At 38.8% G+C, this 25,380-nt stretch overlaps 1 protein-coding gene across 7 annotated transcripts in view; it reads left to right on the top strand.

Moving 5' to 3' along the window:
* Positions 1 to 25,380, top strand: part of THRA (thyroid hormone receptor alpha) — a 149,912-nt gene that overhangs the window by 75,601 nt on the left and 48,931 nt on the right. For all 7 annotated transcript variants that reach the window (XM_081931853.1, XM_081931852.1, XM_081931851.1 and 4 more), the window contains exon 3: positions 19,851 to 20,107. Coding sequence is in view for 1 of the 7 variants with exons in the window: in XM_081931857.1 (XP_081787983.1) it covers positions 20,055 to 20,107 (53 nt within the window). In the remaining 6 variants the exon portion in view is untranslated. The remainder of the gene's footprint in view (positions 1 to 19,850; positions 20,108 to 25,380) is intronic.

Below are 25,380 nucleotides of genomic sequence, written 5' to 3'. Positions count from 1 at the left end.
TTCGTTCATGTTGCGTGCAAATGTATAGCAAAGCTGAAAATGACTCTTAACCATTATGAAGCAACCACACTATCGTTCTACCTTTGAAGTGATTTTGTATTATAGGCCTCCGGCACCACCTCCCTCTGGTCTTTTGCACTAACAGGACACCACTTGCCTTTCTAGAATGCAGACAGAAGCACTAGGAAACTGTGTTTTAACCACTGAATGTTAATAGCATGCAAGCTTAGGTAGCCAAAGGATTTATGTAGGCCAACACTAGAAGAATAAAGTGGCCACCTAGGCATCAGAAAATACAAGGCTTTGAGAAGTTGAAAAGTAGAGGTGTCTCTCCATACTCACTCAGCTAGTCCATCATGATAGTAAATGTGGTAGATGTAGGCCAAGGTGATTGGGGATGAAGCAGCTGCAGTGGTTGGCATCCAGAAGACACTTAATGAAGAAAGTTGGTAAATAGCATTGGAAAAGAGGTGTGTACTTCATCTCAGCTAGCAAACTATCTTGGCCAGTGTTTTCTTTTAGGCTAGAATGTTTTGGAAGATTGTGCAGGACAAACTATAAACATGGGTGAGTTTTACCCTAATATAATCATGAATAAAGCCCATTTCCTGTCCCCTCCCACATTTTACTGTTTTTAATCATTGAGGTTATAAAGATGCAAAAAGAAATGCAATTTTCTATGTTTCCCTGTCTCTCCTTCTCTCTTCTTCAAATTTCTTGTGTGTGGATTCAGTATTGGCCTAAAACATATGGAGGAGAAACACAAAACTATTGGGTTTCTAAGAGTTACATGGCAAATCAACAGACGAAGGACTTCTCAACATGGAAATATATAGATATAGAAGTTGCATCATTGAATCTCTGGGGAATGTAAGTTTAAGGGTGGAAAGGAATAATGTACAATGCTTTTTGGCTGTCAGTTCATCTCTTTGCTGTGGGTTATAAGTTTTTTGCATCAACATACTTTAATCTTTCATATTAAAAGGTCTTCTGGCATACATATTCTTTTGGAAAGTGTTGGAAAGTGTTTTCCAAAGGAAGTCATGGAAAGAAAGACTCAAGTGTTGGTGCAAAGCCAAAGCATTCTGAGATGGGTTCTGGATTCTCCTGCTTAGCTGCACCTCAATGATACTGCCAACCATCAGTCAGTTGCCATTTCTGTCCTTTTCTCATTTAGCTGGAATTAGAAAGTCCCAAATACCTTTCTACTCTGCCTCTGTGCATAGAGTTTGGCCCTTGTTTCAATGCATGCTCTATTTGTCACTTGACATGGTAGTTTTATTTCCTTGACTTTAGATTTCACAGGTAGCTGAACTGGGCATCTTGCATCTTGTCTACCTAGTGAATAGAACTTCCTGCACACAAAAATGAGATTCTCTATTAATTCCCTTTGTTTCCAAGCTTTATAATTACTTAGATTGTATGTTACTTAGACCAATTAAAATTAACTAGTAGCCTAGAATGTTGTTGTGTGGAATATAGCTGTATTCGAATTTCTGTGGTACATGAAACCACATTCTCTAATTTTAGTAAATTATGCAAATTAAGCTGCACATATATTGTTTTTTAAATTATTCGTTATTGTTCAGCTAGATGTGACAAATTTGGGAGAATATTGTTATCCTGTCTAATGATTGCTAAAAATTAATTCAACCTACTCTGGCTTCATTGTTGTTTGCAATACACTATTTGCATAAATTTTGAGTGCATCTTTCAACTCCTAGATATTAAAGGTGAATATGTCCCCTGTCCAGTTGTATTCGACTCTAGAGGGCAGTACTCATCTCCATTTCTTAACCCAAGGAGCTTCCATGGATCATGTGGCCAGCCTGACTATATGCTGAGGCACACAGAACACTCTTATCTTTCTACTGAACTGGTACTTGCATTTGCATGCCTTTGAACTGCCAGCTGGGCAGGAGTTTGGGGCAAGGACAGGAGCTCACCCCATCACATGGTGCTTGGGTCTTGAATCCGGACTGTCAGCTTTGCAGCTGACAAGCTCAGAGTTTTAACCATGGAGCCATCACCCCCACTTCTAGGGAATAGAAACTTACAAAACAAAAACTGAATTCTGCACCAGAGTAATATACATGTAACTATAGGTAGTCCTCAATTTATGACCACAATTGGGCTCAAAATTACTATTGCTACGCAAGACAGTTGTTAAGTTAATTCCCCCCCCCCCATCTTATAACCCTTCTTGCCATAGCTGTTAAGTGAATACAGTTGTTAAATTAGCACAGTTGTTAAATGAATCTCACTTCTGTGTTTTTGCGAAGATGATCACTGACCTCAGGACACTGCAACCATCATAAGTGAGTCAGTTGTCAAGTGTCTGAATTTTGATCATGTGACCCTGGAGATGCTGCAATGGTTGTAAGTGTGAAAAAAGGGTAATAAGTCACCTTTCATATTTGAGCGCTGTTGTAACTTCCAGTGGTCATTAAATGAACTGTTATAAGTCAAGGATTATCTGTATACAAAGAATATACATAGTCCTTATATTACAAGGATTTGCATTCATATGTTTTATGTTGAAAGTTCCAAGTTTGTTTTGTTTGTTTGTTTTATTGGATTTATATGTCGCTCTTCTCCCAAAGGACTCAGGGCAGCGTACAGCATTAAAAAACACATATTACAAAAGTTAAAAGGAAATTAGAAACAAGTGAGGACTTTGTTATCCAGACTTAAAATAGGAGCAGGCAATTTTTGTGTCAGAGTCAGAACCACATTTGGATTATAGACAGTAATGGGTACCCTAATAAAAGGGGGTAACAAACTAGCTATTTATGAAATGTGATCAAATAGTCATTTATCAGAAAGCATTCTAGCCTTCTTAGAATTCTGACCACCATATTGCATAATTTTATTCTAACATCGCCTTCTCTGAAATGCAACAGTTTTCATACTGGATCCTTAAGAACTCAGAAGTGCTTATAAAGTTATTTACAGTGTCCCAACTGTCCCAATAATCAGCCATTTTGTTGATTCAATTCCTACAAGATACAACTGTTAAATGGTATGCAAAGGATCTTTCTCTGTATGCACGAAGTGATGGTGCAGCTAAAGAATGCAGTGTGGGAGTAGTGGGGACACCATGTCAAGTTTCAGTAGATAGGCAAAAATATTTTTAGAGAGATGTGGGGGGCAACATGGTTCATAAGGAAGCTGAAAGACCCAAGTTTTGTATGTTAAAAATTAAATATATAAACAGCTGTCAGAACAACATAAAATAAAGACTTTAAAAAATCATGCATTGTGGTTAAATTTTACAGCTTATAAAAATAATAACACATAGATTTAAAACCCTAAAATTAATATATTATTGAATGGTGAAAGATGTTCCAATTGGAAAACAATTTGAACTGAAAGTCCATTCTACAATATGCTATATAATATTGAATATGTCATAGACATGAGTAATGTGGGACTCTTATCCTGGAACCCTTAGAATTTTCATAGGCATGTACATTTTTTAAAGTAATTATTATTTGATGAATATTTAGTGTTTAGAATTGTTCAATATCATATGCTGTACTAATACAGTGAAGTATCATATTTCCAGAGCTGAAACATAATTGTATGAGAAGATGAAATTTTAAAGGTCATACAGTTGTACTCATTTATGGCATAAGCTATTTCATTACTCACTATTAAGTGTTTCATTTGCATTCTTATTTTAATATTGCCAAGCATGTGTAATTGAGGATTATATTAAAAGAAAAGGGTAAAAAAAACTATTCTTCCTCTTTAATGAGGAATAGATATTGGAAAATGATCACTACTGACAAATACTTTCTCACATGTCAAAAGTTTTTTTGGTCATAAGTTGCCATGATCAGAACAAACCACAAACAACAGGTTGAAAAACAAAAGATGAAAAAATATCCTCACACTAGCAATAATACCATTATTTGCACCTACAGCAAATGCACAAAAAACAAACCATGAATATAAATGAGAATGAGTGTAATGTATTAGATCATAGGATCTCTGAGGATAGTTGGTCACAACTCAATCTAGTTATAGGTTCACTGGAAAACTTCAGTTACTATCTCTCAGTTTTTCTTCTGCTATATACAATAAATAATGATTAAGTGTTTTTCAACCTTGCCATTTTAAGATGTATGAATTTCAGCTTCCAGAGTTCCCAGCCAATGTGTTGACTGGAGAATTCTGGGAATTAAAGTCCGCACAACTTAAAATGATCAAAGTTGAAAAACACTGATATAGACATACCTTCACAGCTATTGAAGGGCTTGAGCCAATTCTGACATCATGGTGAAGTGAGTTGTGTGTGTGAGCTGTGTGAATGAATACACATACATACATACACCACTGGCAAACTCTGAAGAGGAGACTGGAAGTACATTAGTTATATGTAATGTTAGTGAACTAACAAGGACCAGATGTTGCATTTTCTATTACATGGCTAAAGTAAACCTTAACTTACTTGAAGTTAAAATCAGGTTGTCTTTCCTGAATATAACAATGAGTGAAATAATTGAAACATATTCAGCACTTCCTATCTCCTTGTGATTGAAAAGATATTGCACAATCTTGATAACTCATGCAACTTCATTTTATATATTAGTCTTGCCTTCCTTAACCTGATGACCTTCAGATGTACCAATTTCTGCCAGGCAAATTCTAAAATGCTCAGTCAGAACAACTGGAGCACCACAGTGAAGAAAGCTGGTCTAAACTGCAGTTTAAAGTCAAATCATATTTGGTATCTATAAAGCACTTTTATAATGTACAACATGGATTCATCTACACTACAGTACAATTGTCTTGCTTTCTCCCCCTCCCGCTTTATTGACAACAGGATGGAGTATATGTTTAACTTTATACTGTCTGTTTGCACAGCACACTTAACCAGGTCAGTTAAAGACTCTGTGGCTGCATGTGTGCAGTGTGGGAAGCTTGCTTAGTTTCAGCTTTGGATTTTCTTTCCTTGGTTAGTTTGAGAGAGGGTGATTGCATTGTGGTGTGTTGTAAGATGCTACATCTATTTAGTCAGCTTATGTATAGTAAAAACCCAGAAAGAGTTAATTCAAAAATTGATATGTGTAAACTCAAACAATGTGTTTTGCCTCCTTAAGCAAAGATTTGAGACTCTAGTGTCATCCTTCCCTTGCAGGAATATGGGACCTATTGATAGACCCACCCCAGGTAACTGGTGAATCTATTGGGTTCCAGAAGGAAATTGGCATTTCCCCCAAGGATCTTGTGAGCAGATTGTCTGGAGCTTTGATCACTGGCTGGAATGTATGGCTGGCTGGACTGTATTTCCCCTATGTGTGCCAGTCTAGAGAGCTCCTTGATTTACTGAGGAGCACTGGGAAATAAATTACTAGACTAGATACTTGGAGTGCCATTGGAGGAAGAGTTGGAGTGATTCTACCTAACATAATAAGAATCTATATTAGGAACTACTTTGTGGCAGTAAGGTAGCAAAATATCATTATTTTTCTGCTCTTGTTGCATCTGCTGATAGTTATCCAGCAGTCCTATTTAGAATGACTTGATCCCTGTTGGATAGGGACAGACCATGGGATCTCTGCAGGACTGTTGTAAGGTATAAGATGGATATCTGGCAGGTAAAGTTGCTCAGTTCTGGTCCAAGTTGGAATTTGACTCACCTTGTGGTGAGACCTGGGATAAGTTTAACTTAATGATCCCTGAGGAAATGGAAAAAGTTCTTCGCATTTTTAGCTTGGCCATCTATTTCTTGGATCCAGGTCCCTCCTTGGTTATGTAGGCAGGTGATTTGTGATTGGGTCCATACTTATGAAGTCAGCCTCTTTGAGGGAGGTGATGTTGCCTCCAGACTGGAAAAATGTGCTGGCATGTTCCTTTCTCAAGAAGCTGTTTTTCTACATCCAAAAGTTTGGGTAACTATTGTTCCATCTCCAACATTCCTTTCTAGGCAGGTTGTTGAAAAGGTGGTCAGACTACAGCTACTGAGGGATAATTTGGAAGAAACAGATTATCTGGACCCATTTCAGTCAGGTTTCCGGCTGTGATTCAGTGTGGAGTCAACTTCAGTTGCATTTGTCAATGACCTGTGTCAGAGCCAAGATGGAAGCAATGCATCCACCCTTGTGTTCCTTTGACCCTCAGCAGCTTTCATTACCATCATCTATGCAGCCTTCTGGATCTGCTTTGGGGCAATTTTTACAGTGGTTCTCTTCCTTCTATGCAAGTTCCAGTCAGTAATTGGTGGGGAGGAGGTCACTTCCTAAGCTCTTCCTTTATTGGGTGCCTCAGAGCTTGAAACTCCCTCTCCGCCTGTCAATATCTATGTGAAACCACTTGGTGATTCCATCTGCTGGTTAGAGATTGAATACTATCAGCATTCTATTTTTTTGACTCTAGGTTGGCTAAGTGTGTCAAATTCCTGTCTCAATGCCTGGTGACTGTGTGGGTATGGATGAAATTGTCTTGACCTCAGTCCTACAAAGATCAAGGATATTCTATCATTTACATGGAATGGGGTTACAATCTAGAGATCTTGCTGGACTCACATCGCCTGCTATAACCAGGCAGGTCTTTGAATTTCATGTAGTTAACCAGTTTTGCCCTTTCATAGATTGAGAGGCCCAACAGGCAATCACTTAGTCATCTCATGGCTTGACAACTTTAACTGATCCAGAATGCAGGAATGCTAGCAGTGGTGGATATCCTTCAGTATACTGATGTGGCACCAATGCTCCATGAACTGTACTGGTTACCATTGTGCTTCGTGGTATGATTCGGGGTGTTCAATATGACTTAAGGTATCTGACGAACCACTTATTTCTCTTGATATTTGCCTAAGTAATGCAAACTGATAGGCCCTTTCAATTAACAAGTGTCATTGTTTGGGGTCCAGGAAGTGTGCCTTTTCTATTGCCCCCTGGAGGTGGCTCCATTCTGATGGTGTTCTGCGGAGTCTTGAGGATTCTATGAATGTTAATTCTTTCCCCCTTTCCTTCCATCAGAACCTTCTCCAGAGAGATAGGTCTTCACATAATGTGTCTGAAGTAGAATAATTTGAGCCTGATCATTTGTGCCTTAAGTAAGGACTATAGAGAATACCACTGCATGGATTATCTGCAATTGCTCCTCTATTTTTGGGTGTGACAACCTTCCAGTCTCATTGTAGCATTATTCCATTTTTATAATGATTCCAATCTTCAACTATTGTAATTCAAAAGCAACAATATAAACAAGTTCACAATGTCAAGGAGCTGTAATCTGAGTAAATAAAATTTCTGGAGCTTTTGCCAAGAAAAACATAGTTGTAGTTTTGACAATTTATCAGAAGGAACAGGTGCCAATGGATAAACCTTTGTGTTTGGAGAACCCTAGTTATATCCTCAAGAGGGAAACAGTATCTACTCAATTTTTTATGCAAAGTAGAAGATGATTAACAGATTACTTCTGTGCTACTTCAGTAATAAAAGACGTGCAATTACCAAAACCTTTCCTCTCTAAAGCTCTTGGAGTTTCTACAGCCCTTTTTCAATCCACAGCAGGAAGTAGAATTTCCCACAATGACAGGACAGTCTTTCACCTAAGATTTATGAAATGTATTTTTACCAGTTTTTATTCTGGAACTAACTTTTAATGATACATGCAAACTAAGGAACTATAAAAATCAATATTTTCATACTTTTTAAAAGTATTCTGAACAGGTTTATCACTGCATTATTGATCAATGCAGTGGTAAACCGCATTGGTCTATCACTGAGCAATTTACAATTGAACTATTTAAACCTGAAAACAGAAAAAGTGTTTTTCAGATAAATATCATGCTATCTTCTCATTACTGTATTTTAGTATTAAAGACTTATTGAGGGCAAAAAGGATCTTTGGCTAATGTTCTGTTGAGCAAATATACATATCAAAGGTACTATAGCATTTATTATTAATTGTATATTATTATTATCATCAGAATTGTATCACAGCAGCCAGTTGTTTTGCCAGATTTGGCATTAATTACTAGTCGGGCCCCACCCAGGGGCCTAGGACATCGTAATGTATTTTTGTAATATGTGTGCGGATCCAAGCAGTGCGGCCTTTTGCATTTGACTGATGGTGATTTTGTCAATTTTTAACTGTTCTAAATGTAATTCCAGTGCTTTTGGAATAGCACCCAGTGTGCCGATTACCACTGGAATTACCACTGCTGGTTTGTGCCATAATCGTTGAATTTCGATTTTTAAGTCCTGGTATTTCGCGATTTTTTCATATTTCTTCTCGGCGACGCTGCTATCACCTGGTATTGCGATGTCTATGATTGTAACCTTATTTTTCTCAACCAGTGTGATGTCTGGTGTATTATGCACCATTATTGTTGTTGTTGTTGTTGTTGTTGTTTGGTTAAACATTGGTAAGATTCACAGCCTTTGGGGCTGGTTGGTAGCTCAACAACATGAGTCCTAACCAAGGACCTAGCAACTGTTAAGGTAACATCGGAGGATATAAGTTGTTCCAAGTAGGGTGGTTTATTTTAGAGTCAGAATGTTCAAATCAGGTAAATTTAGAATTTTCAAATAGCGAGGTAGCTCTTTACGTATTGTAATTATTGTTATGTCAGGTGTTGTAGGCCAAGTGCTTGTCAGTCTGGATTCTGAAGTCCCACAAGATCTTCATTCTCAAGCTGTATTCCATCATCTTCTAGAACCTTACTTGCCTTGGTTGCCATTGTTTCACATTTGTCAATTCCAAACTGCATACCAATGTCTTGGCTAAATTCTTTTGTGCTTTCAATTAATAAATTCAGTTCAGCTTTTGTTTTACCAAACAGCTTCAATTATTATTATTATTGCTGCTGTTGTTGTTGCTGTTGTTGCTGTTGCTGTTTTTGTTGTTATCTTTATAGAATTGTTCTCTAGCAAGTTTGGGCACAAGCATTTTTTTTATATATATAAACACTGGCAATTTATTCTTGGAGCAAGTACAATCAACTACAAAGAACCAGGGTTTAAATTGAACCAAGTCTCAGCAAAAAATTAAACTCTGAAATACATTTGACTCTAGGAGTTGCCCCAATATATGTTGAACAACCACCTATAATATAATACTTTTTGAATGTGATGGTACAAAATTATGCTAAGTAATAAAATGTGTGAAGATTGTATAGCACTGGCGATTGTGGTTCATTTTTGTTAACTACAATTGAAGAAGAAGAACAAATGTTGCCAACATATCTTAAAATACTGCAAAGTGCTTTGCTTTACCAGGAAAGAACTAAAGCAGAGTATTTCTCCAAAGACGAAGGAAGACAGGTACTATGGAAGACATGGAATCAGCAGTGTCCTTTCTTTGCAATTCTTTAAATCACTCTGGCTGAAATTTTTGGTTTCTTGCATTGAGATAATATATATAAAGTTAAACACATGTACTATAGGGACACAACAGCATTCATTCATTGCAACGTTACTATTACATAAGTGATTTTGGCTAGATACCTTGAGGTGTATTAATAGTTCAATGTGTTCCTTAAAATGTGGACATCTTAAAACGGAGAGCCACAGTTATATAGATGCTTAAAATGATAGTCCCGTCATATGATCAATATACTTTATACTATGTTTCTTCATCAGCAATTATGTAATTTATCCGAGATAAACATTTTGAAAAAAGCAGCATAATCCATGGAGAAATAGATCTCAAGAATATAGCCAATTCTATGTAATTTCAAAATTCTAACTGGAATGAGAAGAAATGTACTAAAAACACCTATCTTTTCCAGTAGAGTAGAGGGAGGGGTCACGTGAGGTTTAACACAGCCTGATTGGTCCATTAGATTGAGAGAAAACTTCTCAACCTTCAGCTTCTCCTATTGGTTCCCAGTTTCCTCTCAGTCTGGTCCAAAGCACTGTGCTTGGTTCCTAGTGAGACTTATTTCTTCTACATCTAAAAATACAATTTGACTTATTGGATTCTCTAAATTAATTAAATTGAGTGCTGCGCCCTGTAGGACAGCCTGTTACTGTCCTCAGCAGGCAGGGGGAGCCCCGTGGGGCAGCTTGCCCTCCTCCCTGCGGGCCGGACGCTCCGGACTGGTTCCCGGGCTTCAGGTGGGCTAGAACTAGGTAAAAATAGAGAATTGCTCTCTGTGTCCTTATGTTCATTAGTGGGTGTATGCCACGAAGATGGAGTGGGTTGAAGTAAATGAACTCCTAAATGATCCAACTATACTTCTTCCTTTATTGACTTCTGAAACACAAGCTAAAGATAAATAAAAATAAACAAGCTGGGATAAATAAATTCATGAATTTTAAGCCTAAACTTCTAGTAATCATGTCAGAAGTAAAAGCTGACACTCTCCTCCTTTTCACATTTCCCCCTGCAGCTGGGTGCTAATTCTAGAAGTGAGGTGTCAGAAGCTGAAATCACACCACAGTATTATTTTCAGTGTTAGATTATAGAGTTTAAATGTTGCTTTCTAGTTTTGCCTTTACCTTCCACAAAAGCAAGTTTCTTGAAACACGAGGACTACTCACATTCTTATTTTCATTAAAATAAAACAATAGAGGAACACATGCAAATGAATAGTCCTGTTTCAGAGTCTTTGGATTCTGTAAAAAAAGTCAATATTGTGCAATTTGTCCTGAACTTCAAGGAGGAAAAATGAATATCTTTGCATATTCTGCTGCATAGCTCATCTTATCTCCCCCCCCCCCCCCCACAGCTTAGCGTGTGGATTAATCATATTGAAGTTAAGCCAACACATCTTTCTCCTGGTATTTGAGCTGTTCCTGGCAGGGCCTCAAGTAGTGTGCTCCTAGCCCAATCCCCATCGCTGTCTTAATTTCCTGTATTTTAAATGTGCCGCAAATGTTGCAAGTGTGGAAACCACACAAGCAATGTTTATTGCATGTTCAGTAACCACACTGAGGTTGTTTATTACGTGTTTATTGCATGTTCAATAACCACAACCAGAGTGACTTGGAAGGAAGAATAATGTGACTCTCCCCCTTCCTGGTAGCTTTGCCTTTTAATACCCTTTATCCCAAACGGTTTGAATTCGGCAAACTCCTCCAAGTTGCCATGGGCAACTGAAAATAATCAATGTGTTCAAAATTTTGAATAGTTTAGGGATCTACTTTTAAGAGAAACGAGACGTACTTGTTTTCAGAATTTTCTTGTCTAGTCTGTTTTTTATAAGATGGGGAGAACTTTGATGTAACACACTGGCAAAAATTAAGTCAGTACAATTGGCACGAATGAGGTAGTAACATCCCAATTGGAAAAAGGATATAACCCCTCCCTTTTACTCTCTGCTCTCTACCCATCTATCTTTTAGTTATCATATTGATGTATTCTCATTGTCTTATTTTTCTTTGTTTATTTTATTGTTCTATTATTTTACTTCTGCTCTGTTTACCCTCTCTTCATTTCTTCCTTTTTATTGTTATAAGATGCCTAGAGTAGGCCCATGGAGCGATGGGTGGCAAATACATTTAACAAATAAATAATATATAAAATCAGTGGTGGGCAATGTTGGAGCAGAATGTCCAAAATTCCACAGGTATTCCTCGACCTGTGACAGCCATTGGGAATAGAACTTCAGTTGCTATGCAGTGTGGTTGTTAAGCAAGTTGTCGTGTGACCAGACCATTTTTACTATAATTGTTAACTGAATCATGTGGTTGTTAAGCAAATCTTGCTTCCTCAGTTCCTCAGCTTATTGACTGGGAAGGTTGCAAATCACAACCATGTGACTGCAAGGCACTGCAACTATTATAAATTCTAGCTGATTGTCAAGCACTTGATCACAATCACATGACCAGGAGGATGGTTCAACAGTCATAGATTTAAGGATGGATCATAAATTACTTTTTCCGGGCTGTTATGACTTTGAACCATTGTTAAACGAATGATTACAAGTGGAGGACTACCGGTGGTCCTCAACTTATGACCACAGTGAAGTCCAAATTTCTGTTGCTAAGCAATATAATTGTTAAGTGAGTTGTGCCCCATTTTATAATCTATTTTGCTATTGTTGTTAAGTAAATAACTGCAGTTGTTAAGTGAATCATGCGATTAAGTAGATCTGGCTTTTCCCATTGACTTTGCTTGTCGAAAGGCTACAACAGGTGATCACATGATCCCAGAACACTGCATCTATCATAAATACATGCTGGTTGCCAAGTGCATGAATTTTGATCATGAGACCATGGGGATGTTGCAATGCTAGTAAGTGTGAAAACTAGTCATGCCATTTTCTTTCACTGCCACTTTAACTTCAAATCATCTCAATAGTTGTAAGTTGAAGACTGCCTGTACCTGTACAGGTAGAATGCCAATCTCAACAGTGGCAGTGCTTCATATGAATTACTATGATTTTCTAACTTGGTGCACATGAGGTATGTTGGAACTGCAGTTTCCGGCCTGCATGAAGGAAGCAAAACTCGGCAAGAGAAAAGAGAATCCAGGACTGTCCAAATGTCAATGTTTATTTCTCCACCTTCACCAACCAACATTGTCAGGTATCAGAACAAATGGGAATTATAGTTAAGCAACATATGGGGTATCAGAGTTTTTTGCTTCCATTTTATGGTAAGAACAAAGCGGAGCCACAGAAATGTAATCTCAAGATCTTCCCGCCCCTGGGGTCAGCTTTGCAGGTATAGGAAATCTTCATTTAGAACTTGATCTTTCAGTCACAGAAGTAACTTTGTGACCAATCCACACATTTATGAACTTCCCAAGTCTGTAAAGCAAAGGAGAGCTGAAATAAAGTCATGTCTCAATTTCATTTAATGATAATTTTGTTTAACAATTGAGTAGTTGGTCCCAATTCTGATCGCTAAACAAGGATTTCATGTATGTAGAACACTAAATTTACTTACAGAAAAAGTAATAACTCCTTTGACTCAAGATCAAATCTTAATAACTTTATGGGCACATCTATGTATCTAATTTTCTTCACAAAAATATAAAGGTGGCTTTTCTGAGATGCTTTTTGACTTCTCCCTGGATCTGCTCCTCAGATATTTTTGATACCGTCCTATCCAAGCAAGTCTGACTTCACTTAACTCTTTCAAGAGTGGCCAAGTTCTAGACAAACCTTTCATTTATTGGAACTTATTTATTAACATAATTTATCTTAGCAAGTAAATTCAAATCAGTTTTTAAAGCTTATTTTTATTTTTAAAATAAAATGCATTAATTTTTTCAAACTAGTATTTTTCATAATTTGCCTTTGTAACTTAGGTTGAATTGTTCAACCTATGCATCTGTACCTGAATGAATGTGATATCTATTCAGATTATTGGCAACATATCATGATTACATTGTACAGGATGTTTTGGAAGCTGAAGTTAATATATGTCACAAAGATGTCTAAATAATGGTCTCTTATTGCAATAATATGTATTGTAATACATATTACTGCCCTCTGAAGACTCTCCTTTTAAGAAAAAATTTGATTTGCTGTCATTCCAATAATCTTCTCAGATACATTAAGGAAAACTAGTAATGAATACATTTTAGTGATGAGGCCAAAGTGGTTGTAGCAATACCGCTCCTACCATGTAATCTGTGAGTTACTATAGACAAAATTTCTATTATCTCAGCCTGTACAATTTTGGCAGGTATAAAAAGTGACATTTAAGTGAAGCATTTATAGTGCTATGAAACTGCTATGTAATTATAACTACTATTACACCTGTTTCTTGCTCCTGATGATAGTGCATTTTGAACTAAACAAGACTGCTTTTATTTATCTGGCTCCACCTTTTCCTTTATGTGATCTCATCCCCTTGCCTGTGCTTCATTCGTTATGTCGTCTGGATGAAGTGACCTTCAGTTCCCAAAATTCCCAAATCAGGTTGTGGTAGGCCGCACTAAGATGTGATTAAATGTAAGATAACAATTAGGAATTGGTTGTTGGGGGGCGGGAGGAAGAAAGACTCCCTTTCTATAAAAATCCTTTAAAAGACTTGAAGATAGGATTACTACTAAATAAAAGTTTCTGAATTTTGGTGAAGTGTATAATTGCTCAGTATTAATATGAAAGTGAACTTCAACCTTATAAAATAAACAGTGGTGTGTATTCTACATGCTGGTTAAATTGCTGACGATAGAATGATATTTCTATCGTAGCTCACGGTTTTGCATTGCTGAATTCAAAATAGTGTGTCTCCTATCCATTTTCTTTTCTAGTTATTCTTCTTCCTTGAATATAGAAGGGCTTGGTGATCTATTCTTTGATTTATCTGTATCCTCTCCCCCATCTTTGCTCTGATTTTCCGTCCCCTACTTGAACTCTGTCTATATCCTTGCGAAATTTCAGTTCCCAATCCATTTCAAGAGAATTGAGTCCCAGTGAAAAGGTCATTTGAGGATAAAGCTGGGCCTCCCAGCATTTTTTCCTCTCTCTTCCCCCAATATTTTCCCCTTTTGGGGAGGCCAGCAGGGCTTGACTGTTTTCGTATTTCCTTTGATGATAACACAGTTTTGGCAATGTGCCAGAGAGCTGCAGGTCTCCTTACAGAGCACTTTGCATGTAGCATGTTAAGGCTGAGATAGCAAGAGCAGCAGGAGAGAGAAAGAACACTGCTTGGAGAAATAGGGGGTGCAAGGAAGGGCTGAGGCCTACCATATCTTTACTAACCGGGAATAGGGGAGATGTGGTTCCAAACAATATCCAATCATTTATGAGTGGTTTGGAGAAAACAGGCCATTTTTCCTTCTTATGTTCATATGTTTTCTCTTGTTTATATATCTGTCTACTATTGCCCCAGTTGTTGTGGTAATACTTTTTATATAAAGGTTTCCAGTTGTGATGGGTTCAAGGGGTCAGTGCTCATCTCCGATTGTCAGCTGAGGGAGCCTGTGTTGTCTGAGATATGCTTCTGTCATCATGTGTGGCCAGCATGAAAATATGGAATGCAGTAACCTTTTCTGCCGAAGTGGTACCTATTTATCTACTCATATTTGAATTCTGCCAGGTTAGCAAGAGCTGGGACAAGTAGCGGGAACTCACTTCATCATGAGGCACTCAGGTCTCGAACCCAGGCTCTCAACTTTCCAGCTGACTAGCCCAGCATTTAACTGCTGAACCATCACACTGCCACTTTCTATATAATATTCCTGCTACCCATCTTAATATAATCTTACCCAGTAAGTTTCTACTGTATGCTACATGTATAAACAAGTTTGTGTGTCATAAATATACTAAAAACTAATAGTTGCATCCTTGTTTTAATTTTTCTGAAGGAGAGATAGGAAGCTTGCAACCCTCCACAAGTTTCTGAATTTCAGCTTCATTAACCTTCATCACCATAATTGGGGGGAAGGGGAGGTGTCTGGTAACTTTAGTTGGTATCATTGGGTGGGAGCATATGTTAGGAAGAAATCAATTTAGACATTTTTAAATTGGAAGGTCCAAGAAATCAACTAAGCCAAAATGTTTAAGGAAGTGACAGATTGTATAAATGGTCATCATGTTTCAAGGCTGTATATGGACAACAAATTTTACAGCTAAATCTTGCTTTTGAGCAGCTCCAGCAGTTCTTCAGCTCTAGCTCCATGCTAGGAAGATGATGATCCTATTTAAGCTATGACTCTCCCATCTTTGGGCTGATATATCTTTCTAATAAGGATATTTATTTCTTATGGACAAGTCTTTATTTAAAGTTATGCATCTAATAGTATTCACTTTGAAGTGGAGTTTTTAAAAAGGCTAGATACAATCCTTTTAACACACTCCAGCAGTTCTCCCCTTCCCTTCCCTCATCTCCTCCTCAGCCTTTTTGACTTAGGTAGTCCGTCTCCTGGGGTGTGGTGGGCTTTTGGCTATGCAGCTTTGGAATTCTGGTGATCCAGTCCTGTCATATGTGGGGATTCAGAGTTTGCTTTTTAAGAGTAATTGTACAAGTTCATAGAAGAGATTTTTCAGCTTCTGTCAGCTGGAATAACGTAACTGAACTAGAACAAGTTCAAGGCATTTTGCTTGAGGTCAAAGGCAAATTGATGTCTCTATTGTGCTGTCTTCTATTCTGAAATTGATTGGACAGAGAGTTTGGTTTTCTTTTATCCCTGATAATGAACTAGAGAGAGGCAAGGTCACTTAGGGTTCACAAAACAGTGCTTCCACGGGCCTCATCTTGCCCTGTCCAAGACTGCTGTCTCATTTTGCCTAATGGCAGACTCAGTGGTGAACCACACCTCTCTTTTCATATAACTGATGCTGAGTGGGGACAAGAGGAGGTAACTGTTCAGTATGCTGTGTTCATAAAATTCACAAAATGATTTGGTTTGGTTGTTGTGTGAGGTGATCTTTGATCTGTTCGGGTTTTTTTTTCTTTTCATATACCACATGTCACTTGTACATGCTATTTCAAAGAGGCTTGTTCCATTGGCTCAGATTGTTGAATTTAAAGTCCTACATCCACTTTCCAATTTGGGCATGGATACATCCCATAAAACACCAAAGCTGATACAGAAACCATGTGGCTGCAGCTCTAGACTAAATGTCTGATTGCATTTACCCGCTGTGGACCAGTTTTTCAATTGCTGGATTCACACATCAACTGGAATTATATTGTAATTTCCTTGCTTTGGGCTTAGCATGGTGTGTGAATCCAGCTAAAAGTAAACTATAAGTATTATAAATTATATTAATCAACCAACTATGGCTTTTAAAATCCTGACTTAGTATGTCATATGTGAATTCAGCTATGAAGCACCAGAACAGAAGTATATAGCAGAATGTTAGTTAGACAGTGAGCCAAGTTTGATTTATTGATTATGCTGTCTAGTCATTTTTAGCTCCCAGCAACCACACTCATAGATTTTCTCTATGACAACCTATCCCTAACCTGCTCTTTTATGTCTCCCAATAGAGCACTCATCACCACTGTAACTAAATCCATCCATCTTGCTGCTGGTCATCCTCTTAGCTTCCACCTTTCCTAGCATTAAAGCCCTTTCTAGAGAGCTGAGTCTTTCTATAATGTGTCAAAGTAGGATAATTTGAGCTTGGTCATTTGTGCCTCGAGTGAGAACTCTGGGTTAATTTGTTTGATGATCTATCAGTTTGTTTTCTTGTCATTCCACGGTACCCTCATCCAAGTTACATGTTTCTAATGTTTTTTAAGAGTACAATAATGGGATCATTAATTATATATTGCCTTTTAATAAATCAGATCTACCAAGCCTTAAAAACAAACAAAAAAATAGCTTTTCTCAATGTCTGTTCCTTAGTAATGAAATACAAACACAATAAGAATCTATAATGCTTTTTATTATGCCTAAGATATTATGGTACAGTTATACTTATATACAATGGCTCTTATATGATAGAAAGACACTGATATGCTGTTTATACTGTTACCATTCTCAACTTGTAGAAGAAGTTAAAAGTAAAAGGTAATGGTTTTCTTTTAAAACATCTTGAACTTATTTGCAGGGACTTACTAATTAATAGCTCACATTCTTGATAATTATTCTAAAGTAGTTCTGAAGAATTGCAGCAAGAGCATAATACATAGAAACAAATGTAAAGAACATTTTCAGTTCTTTAGAAAATCAATAATATTTATTTGGTCAATGACCAGCAAAATGTAAAAGAACAAAACAAACAAAAGCCGAGTGAAGCAAATAAATGCAATAATATGTTAATTAGTATACTATTCCAATAGGAAGAGAAGAGCTATGGAAGGGAAATTTTGAATTCATACTAGCTGTAGTCAATAAAAAGGGATAAGGAAACTTGAACTATAAAATATAAGAAGAGCACGAAGTTATTAGCATCTGCATTACTGACTCAGACATATGAAGGAATGCAACTGTTTACTACTGTTTACTACTACTGCCAGATTTGAGCTGCAGAAATCCTGAAAACCACCAGATAGCAAAAAAAAAAAAAGAGTTAGAATCTGCTGAATTTCATTCCTTCTGTTTAGTCCCTATCCAGATTTTTGGAATCAAGCCCGGGAGGCCTAATATTCTTTAATATATTATTAATATAGTTATTCAGATTCATTTATAGTTGGACCTGACTGGCTGGTCCCACTGAGGTGACTGAAATTTGGATTTGTTAGGTGGGACAAGTTTGCACCTGTGATTCCCAGGGAACGAGATGGAATCCTCAAGTCTGCTCACCTGAACAACCATTTGTTTTGTATCTTGCCCCCTCCTAACTTGTTAGGTAGTGTGCAGTTTGCCCTCATTATAGGGTCAGTTTCTTTGAGGTAGGAATGGTTCTGCCAGTATCGAAACATAATAATGCACTTTCTTCTCAAAAAGCTATTGGACTCAAGTGATCTGAACTGTCCTTCAGGCAGTCATTCATGGTTTGGTCATCTTACAAATAGGCTTTTGCAGCACGTTCTACAGAAGACTGCCCCTGAAGACCACTTACAAACTGCAGCTAATCCAAAATGTAGTGACCCAGGTAATTATGGGATGTCTCAGTATGCCCATGTAACATAGCACAGTCTGCTGGTAGTTTTCCAAGTGCAATTAGGGTGCTGATTATCATCTTTAAAGACTTTTGTGGCCTAGGGCATAGCTATTTGAGGGTCCATTAATATTCTATCAGGTAGACTCTATTTTCTATGTTTTCTATAAAGTCTCCATGATATTTTTTACCTGTTCAATTTCACACAGTTGGCATGTTCTGACATATTGGCATATTGGGTCAATGGGACACAGGAAGCATACTTTCTTGGTCACTACCTGCCCTCGGGAACAGCATTTTACCTGAAATTTGTACCCCCCCACACACACCTTATTTTAAAAACTCCTTAAAACCTGGGGTTTTGCCCTAGGCTAATTTGGATGTTAAGATCCTTCAGAGAGCACTTGCATGAGGCTGAGACAGAAGATTGTTCTTTATTATTGCTATCATTTCTTATTAATTGTTAGACTGTTTTTAGTATTGTACACCACCTTAGAATCATTTCTGAACTGAATGGTTGTACAAAGCTAATGAATAAATAATAAATATTTAAATAAATAATGTGCAAGTGTTCATTGCATGTGGGCATTACTGAAGGAAATACAATCTGGGCAATATTCCAGGGCACTATTTGAAATGCCTTGATAGCCTCACATCTTTTGCCTTTTCCAGGCCACTTGATTCTTGGCCTAACAACAGGCCTTTCCCCTTTACCAAGATAAGATGCTAACCACCACCCCCATCATTGGGGGTGAAGGTGAGCCAATAATTTAAAGCATTTTGTCCAAATCTTTGCAGAATGAATAACAGAATCACAGTGAAGAAACTGACTGGGGGATGGGGAGGGTGTCCCACATCGACTAAAACATTTAAACATTCAGCTCTGATCATTCCACTACTGGTTACATTACTTTGTTTCCAGAATCAGAAGTGCTGAAAAAAGTAATTAATTTCATGCACTTTTAGGCTGCTGATACATAATGTGAGAATAAGGGGGGAGATGCTGCTTTAACACCAGTACAGCAACAGATGTCTGGAGATGAGAGGAAGGCACCATCACAAGAAGAAGGGGGATAATTGCTAGAATAGTTCTTCCTTGGTTATATGCATGTAAAATTCAGCCAATTTGTCAGTGCTCAAAATATTTCTTTTTTTCTTCCTCATATTTTTTTAAAATTTGGCATATAAAATATATTCATAATAAGCAGGCATAGACAAAACTGTATTTCATTTGTATATTTTAATCCTGCTTTTTGTGGTTTTGAATTGCAAAAATTGAGAATTTAGGAGGAAAGATTCAGAAATTATAACCAGCATGTTACATGTATATGTCAGTGAATTAGAATGTTTTTAAATTTTCGTTCCAAAGTCGAGAGAAAGGGAAGGACTTAAGATAAAACATGAATAAGAAACCTATTCTTTCTTTTTACCTTTATAGGGTCTCCTCTTCAAGCTTTTGACCCAGAATGCTTGCAATTTGCCAACAGTGAAGGAGACCACAATGGGGCTTGCCTCATAGCATAATAGCCCCTCCTCCCTCAAATCTCAAATCCACATCTGTCGTGGCGACCGTGGAGTGTTGCCTCTGGGGGCGGAGCCCACCTTGGTCTCTCTTTATTGATCCTGGATGGAATTGCGGTGAATGGAACAGAAGCCCAGCACGGTGGAGTGCCTGTCGGAGCCAGAGGACACCCGGTAAGGTCATCAAATTGATGGCAATCTGTAGAACATTAAAACAGTTAGAGAATGCAAGTGGCATTAAACCTCTATTTAGTTTTGAATTTGTTCTAGAAATGCACATGATAAAGAGCTCTATTCTTGTTGATGGGACACATTAAAAATTAGCCCTGTGCTAAAAGTTAAATTTCTACAGAGATCTTCGAGATCTTTTGAAGTGTCTGAGTATACTTGATTCTCAGTTTTCCCAATTTGACTCATTTCTGATTGTCCTACAATACCTCAATAACATTTAGAGGGAGCAATGGGGAATATAAAGTTAGACCTCTGTGATTTTAGTGTTTTTCCATTTGATGCTACCTCTACTGCTTTCTGCATTCACAGCACGAAACATACAATTTAGCATCATATTCAGAATTCAGTGTACTTTTCACTGTTTTTTAAAAGTAGATCTGAAAAATTGGCCAATTTCTCACTACCAGCTTTTTTTTTTAAATTGTAAGTCTTTCCTCATGGCTCAGTCAAAATGCTACTCACTCATCCCTGAACCAGCAGAAAACTAAACCAGCAGAAAACTTGCTGACTCCTATTCTGCCTTTCTATCCTCAGTTCTGGTGACATCCTGATTTCAGTGTACAGGCATGTTAAGCAAAGCCTTTGGTTAAACCTTCTGTTTTCGGCCATCTTCCCTTTTCTGAACATAACCAGCTGGCAGCAAATGATCGCAGCACTACTAAACACCAGAGATTTAGTCACTTGTCAAAACCCAGTACCTCCCCAAGTTCATTATATGAAGCAATAAAACAGGAGCGATACTTCAAACCTGCTCCATCCCAGACTCCACAAACCAGATATCAGAGGTGCTTGTTTTGAGAATTAGTTTAATATATTTTTTCAAAGGGGTACCAAACTCACTTGAAAACAAGCCTGTGGGCAAATAATAATGAGAAGGGGGAATCTTCTAGCAGTGAAATCAGCTCTTTTTACACAGATAAAAAATTAAGGGAACTATAAGGGACAGAAGGAAAGGATTGTATACACCAAAGTAAGCTATAGGTAGTGGGCTGTACATTTGCTAACATGGATAGTTAAGATTAAGAGATTGATTGTATGCCCCCTGAAATTGTCACTGGTTCCTAACAGCTTAAGGGAAAACATCTGTACAGCTAGTCATGACTTAAGGCTGTCTTGTGAATCGACGGAGGACAGGAGAAAGGCAACACCATGGGGACATGACAGATCATAGATGTTGCCAGAGAATGAGTTGTACTTTGATAAGATGTAAATGAAAAAAGCTGCTCTTGTTCTTATTTTAATCGGAATTAATTATGAACTGGAAAAGCCAGTAGGCAGCTCCTAATTGTTAGTGTGAGGATAATATTGCATTGCATTACTACAATGGTTCTCAAAACATGGCTTGTGCTGGTGAGTCATTACAAGGGCATGACACTCTCCCCACTTTGCTCAAATGCAATAATATTTTATAAATTGCTGGCTCTCGACTGGTTGTCAGGTACTTGGACAATGTCCTTTGCGGTCACAGCAATGGTTCTGTAAAAATCCTGGCTTGTTTCAGACAGCTATCCAAACTAAACTGTCCAGAATTTTTGAGGCCCTCTTGCCTAGTTTCCTTCCTCTATTTCTAAAGGCAGCTTGATACTCATCTTCTTCATGGGCTTTAGGTTGGGTTTTGCCATTGAGCCTAAGTTTCCTCTTAAGTAGGCAAAGCACTGCATTTCAGTTTCATGCAAAAAGACAACATTTTGTGGCAGGCAGCCAGCATACTCCATAGCAAATCTTTTTGAAGTCGATCCCTCGACAAACAACTCCATGGAGACAACTTTATTACTGGTAGATATTTTTCAATAAAGGGGTATTATATCTCCCTCTCTTTTTGTATTTTAAGAGATTGGACAACCATTTGTCTGAAATGTTATAGGGTTTCCTGTTTGAGCAGAGGATTGGACTAGAAGACCTCCAAGGTCCCTTCCATCTCTGTTTTTCTGTTATTCTATTACAATGTTGGCGAATATTTTCAGCACTGAGTACTGAAAGGGGAGCGTGTGCACGTGTGTGTTGGAAGAGCAGCTGCCTGGTGCACATGCACACAGAGCCATCTCTCCAGGCATGCGGGCTGTCGCCCTTTGCTCCTCCAGGTTCTGGTGCGCTGGCCAGCTTGTCCACATGTGCGGGAGCACCAGAAACTGGAAGAGCAGCGTCCTGGTGCGCATGCGTCCACTGGGTGGCTGCTTTTCTGGTGCATGTGTGCGCACCAGGTACCTGGTCTTCGCACACGCATGCACACTGGAAACCAGAATACCAGCTGGCCAGTGTGCATACACATGCCAGAAACCGGGAGAGTAGCTGCCCAGCACATGCTCTTTGGCCTCTTTTTTATGATTGTTGGCTAATTCATGTGTGATTCACAAAAAAATGTTTATAGAGGTTGGGGGTTACATAAACTAATTATTGTTGAGAAACGTGGACCACAAAATCCTTCTAATACTAAAATCTAGAAACTTTGAGAAATAGTGTATTGCTTTGAAAATATTATTGCATTGAAAATTTTTGTTTCATCAGCTTCTCTGAATTGATTACTATTGGACAAAGAAACAAATCAATTTTTCACATGTGTTCTTTTGTTGTATGTGAAATTTTCAGAGCATACATTTTCCTTTGAAGGAGAAACATAAGTCAAGCGCAGGCCTACTCATAGGACTGCCCTGTGAATGGGTGCTAGTATGTGGCTGAAATTGTTAAAATGCCCATGTGGGTGTGTGAACAAGACTGTGAGTCAAAATGCAAATTTGTGTGAAGGCTGAAAATAAAAGTAGAGGATCTAAAGTCTTTCAAATAATGTTTAGTGTTGCTAGTGGGAGGGTTCAATTTCATAACTAGTTTTAGATATACAGTGAAAAGCAGCCTTATTTTTCTGCCATCGTTATTTAGAAATAAAGGTTCATCAATACATTCCTGTAGATTTCCTTCTTATCCATTTTCTTTGCCTGGGCTGATTCACATGATAACATTACCTGAATTGAAAGAACTTTTTAAAAAGGTAAATAAAGTGGTTTAGAGAGCTTGCTGAGTGACCTGAAGAGTTTCTATAGGTTGCTGGTAATTGCATACACCATGCTGCCTGTCTCTGATTTAGTTTATTGGAAAGAGGCCATTCTCAATTCTGTCATCTTTGGATTCTTTTAACCTAAAATAGAACCTGATGACTTCTGGATGTAAAACTTTAATCTGACACAAACATGTTCTCCCTTCTGTTATTTAAAAATATTCAGAGATCAAATGTTCTTTATATGTATGATGGGTAATTAGGGGGAAAGTCAGTAGCTTTTTCTGGTCCATGTTACATCCCCAAATCACCCAAGATCTCTTTGAGAGTTCAGTAATTTACAATTTATTTGTGATTTAATTGGGGTTCTATACTACCACACTGCTACACATTTATTTCTGATTTAATTGGGGTTCTATAGTGCCACACTGCTATTGGAGATTCCAACAAAGATCCTGGATTAGGACAAGGTAATTTTTTCAAAAGACAACTTTTATGCAATATATAAGGACTTTTCTCCATTCTTATGTGTGCATATTTTCTAGCTAGGCACTTCACAGATTGAAGCTTAATGTATGAGTTTATCTCCATTGAAAAGTCGTGTTTTTAAGATTGTTGGAATAATCTTATCTGTAATTATTGGCTTTTCCGGTAGACTCGAGGGAGGGGCGACTCCTAGGATATTCTCACAGCCTGATTGGTCCAAAGACTGAGGAAAATCTTTTAACCTCCTCCTTTCCCTGTGGCTCCCAGTTCCCCTCAGTCTTTTGGTGCAAGCACTGTGTTTGTGGTTCCCAGAGAAAGTGAGTAGATTTTAGCATTCGTTTGGATTTGATCCATTGGCTACTTTAAATTCTAAATTTCTGAGCTGCTATCTTGCAGGGATAGGGTCCCCCGTCCCGCAGCAAGCCGAGGGAGGGCTAATTGGCTTCTAACCCTCACCTCGTGAGTTTCCGGAGCTCTGTCCAATCCCTGGAACTGCGGGGGTGTTAGGCTCCGTTTCTGCAGCTCCATAGGAAGGGCTGCCAGGTAGAGGTGCCGATTAGGCTGTGGGCGGCTTAATTTAACACCGGGAAGCCGCACCTGGGCGAAACAAGCCGTTGCAAACTTTCAAGCCGCGGCTGAAGACAAAAAGAACGTTTAAAGTGCATGGAAACCTCTGGCAGCAATTTTAGAGGTGCGCACGTGGAAGCAGCCATTTTGAAAGCGCGCATGTGGAGGCGGCCATTTTCTGGCCCGGAATCGTCGCCTTGCATCACGGTTGAGTTGGCCCAGCAAGCCTCAGCCTTGGCAGCCCCCTAATTGTTCCCGCAAGGTCCTTGTACCGGCTGGTGGCTCTGGGCGAGACATTGGAGGACACGTGAGTCACACCAATGGTGGAGAGCATGCAGTCCACTTCACGGGCCCTGGGGAGCGCCCTAATTGGGGCTGAGGAGGAAGCCATGGTTGGGCTGAGGACAAGGGCAGCGGCAGCGAAGCCTTTAGCAGCCCAATGACCACCCAGAGCAGCCCAGAGGGATGAAAGCCGGTGTCAGAAGGCCCTGGAGAAGAGGATTGCTAGGACAGAACAACAGGCCCAGGCCAACAAGCCCTCTTCTCCAGCCAGATCCAGATCCCCTCTGAGGCCTGAATCCCATCAATCGGCCTCCCCCCCCCCAGGGGGTTTAGCCCTTCTTCTCCCTCTATCTCCCCCTCTGGAGCATGCAGGCAATCTGGGCTGGAAATTTTCCCATCCCCTCCTGCCTCTTTTCAGGGAGGGGGTCAGGGATCCATTGGAAGGTTCATCCGGGATTTCCTCCCCACCTACACCCTGGCCCCACAGGGTCCTGCCTCAGGACTCTCGGAGGATGAATTTGAGTATCTGGAATTGCTCCCTGAGAGCATCAAGAAGCTTATTTCCTCAGCCATTTCGAAGGGAATTGTTTCTGCAGTTTCCTTAAGGGAAAGTCATTCTTCTAGGGAGCCTAGGTCCCAGGTTTCTCATCAGGCTAGGAGCTCCTCAGACCTTAGACATCAGATGGCAAGGCCGCCTTCACTCTCAATAGTCAGTGAGGGCTCAGTATTAGGGGATGACGCCCATCAAGACATGGGATTTTTGGAGGATGAAGAGACTGTCCTCCCAGATCCCCCGGCCTTCCCAAATCTCTTCGCTCCTCCAATGTTTAAAACCTTGTTAAACAAAGCTAGGAAGACCACTAAGCTAGGGACAGGTGATCCTGCCATTCCT

This window comes from Natrix helvetica (assembly GCF_964273705.1).
Source record: "Natrix helvetica genome assembly, chromosome: Z".
In the NCBI taxonomy this organism is placed as follows: domain Eukaryota; kingdom Metazoa; phylum Chordata; class Lepidosauria; order Squamata; family Natricidae; genus Natrix; species Natrix helvetica.
This window is presented reverse-complemented; position numbering and strand designations above follow the sequence as displayed.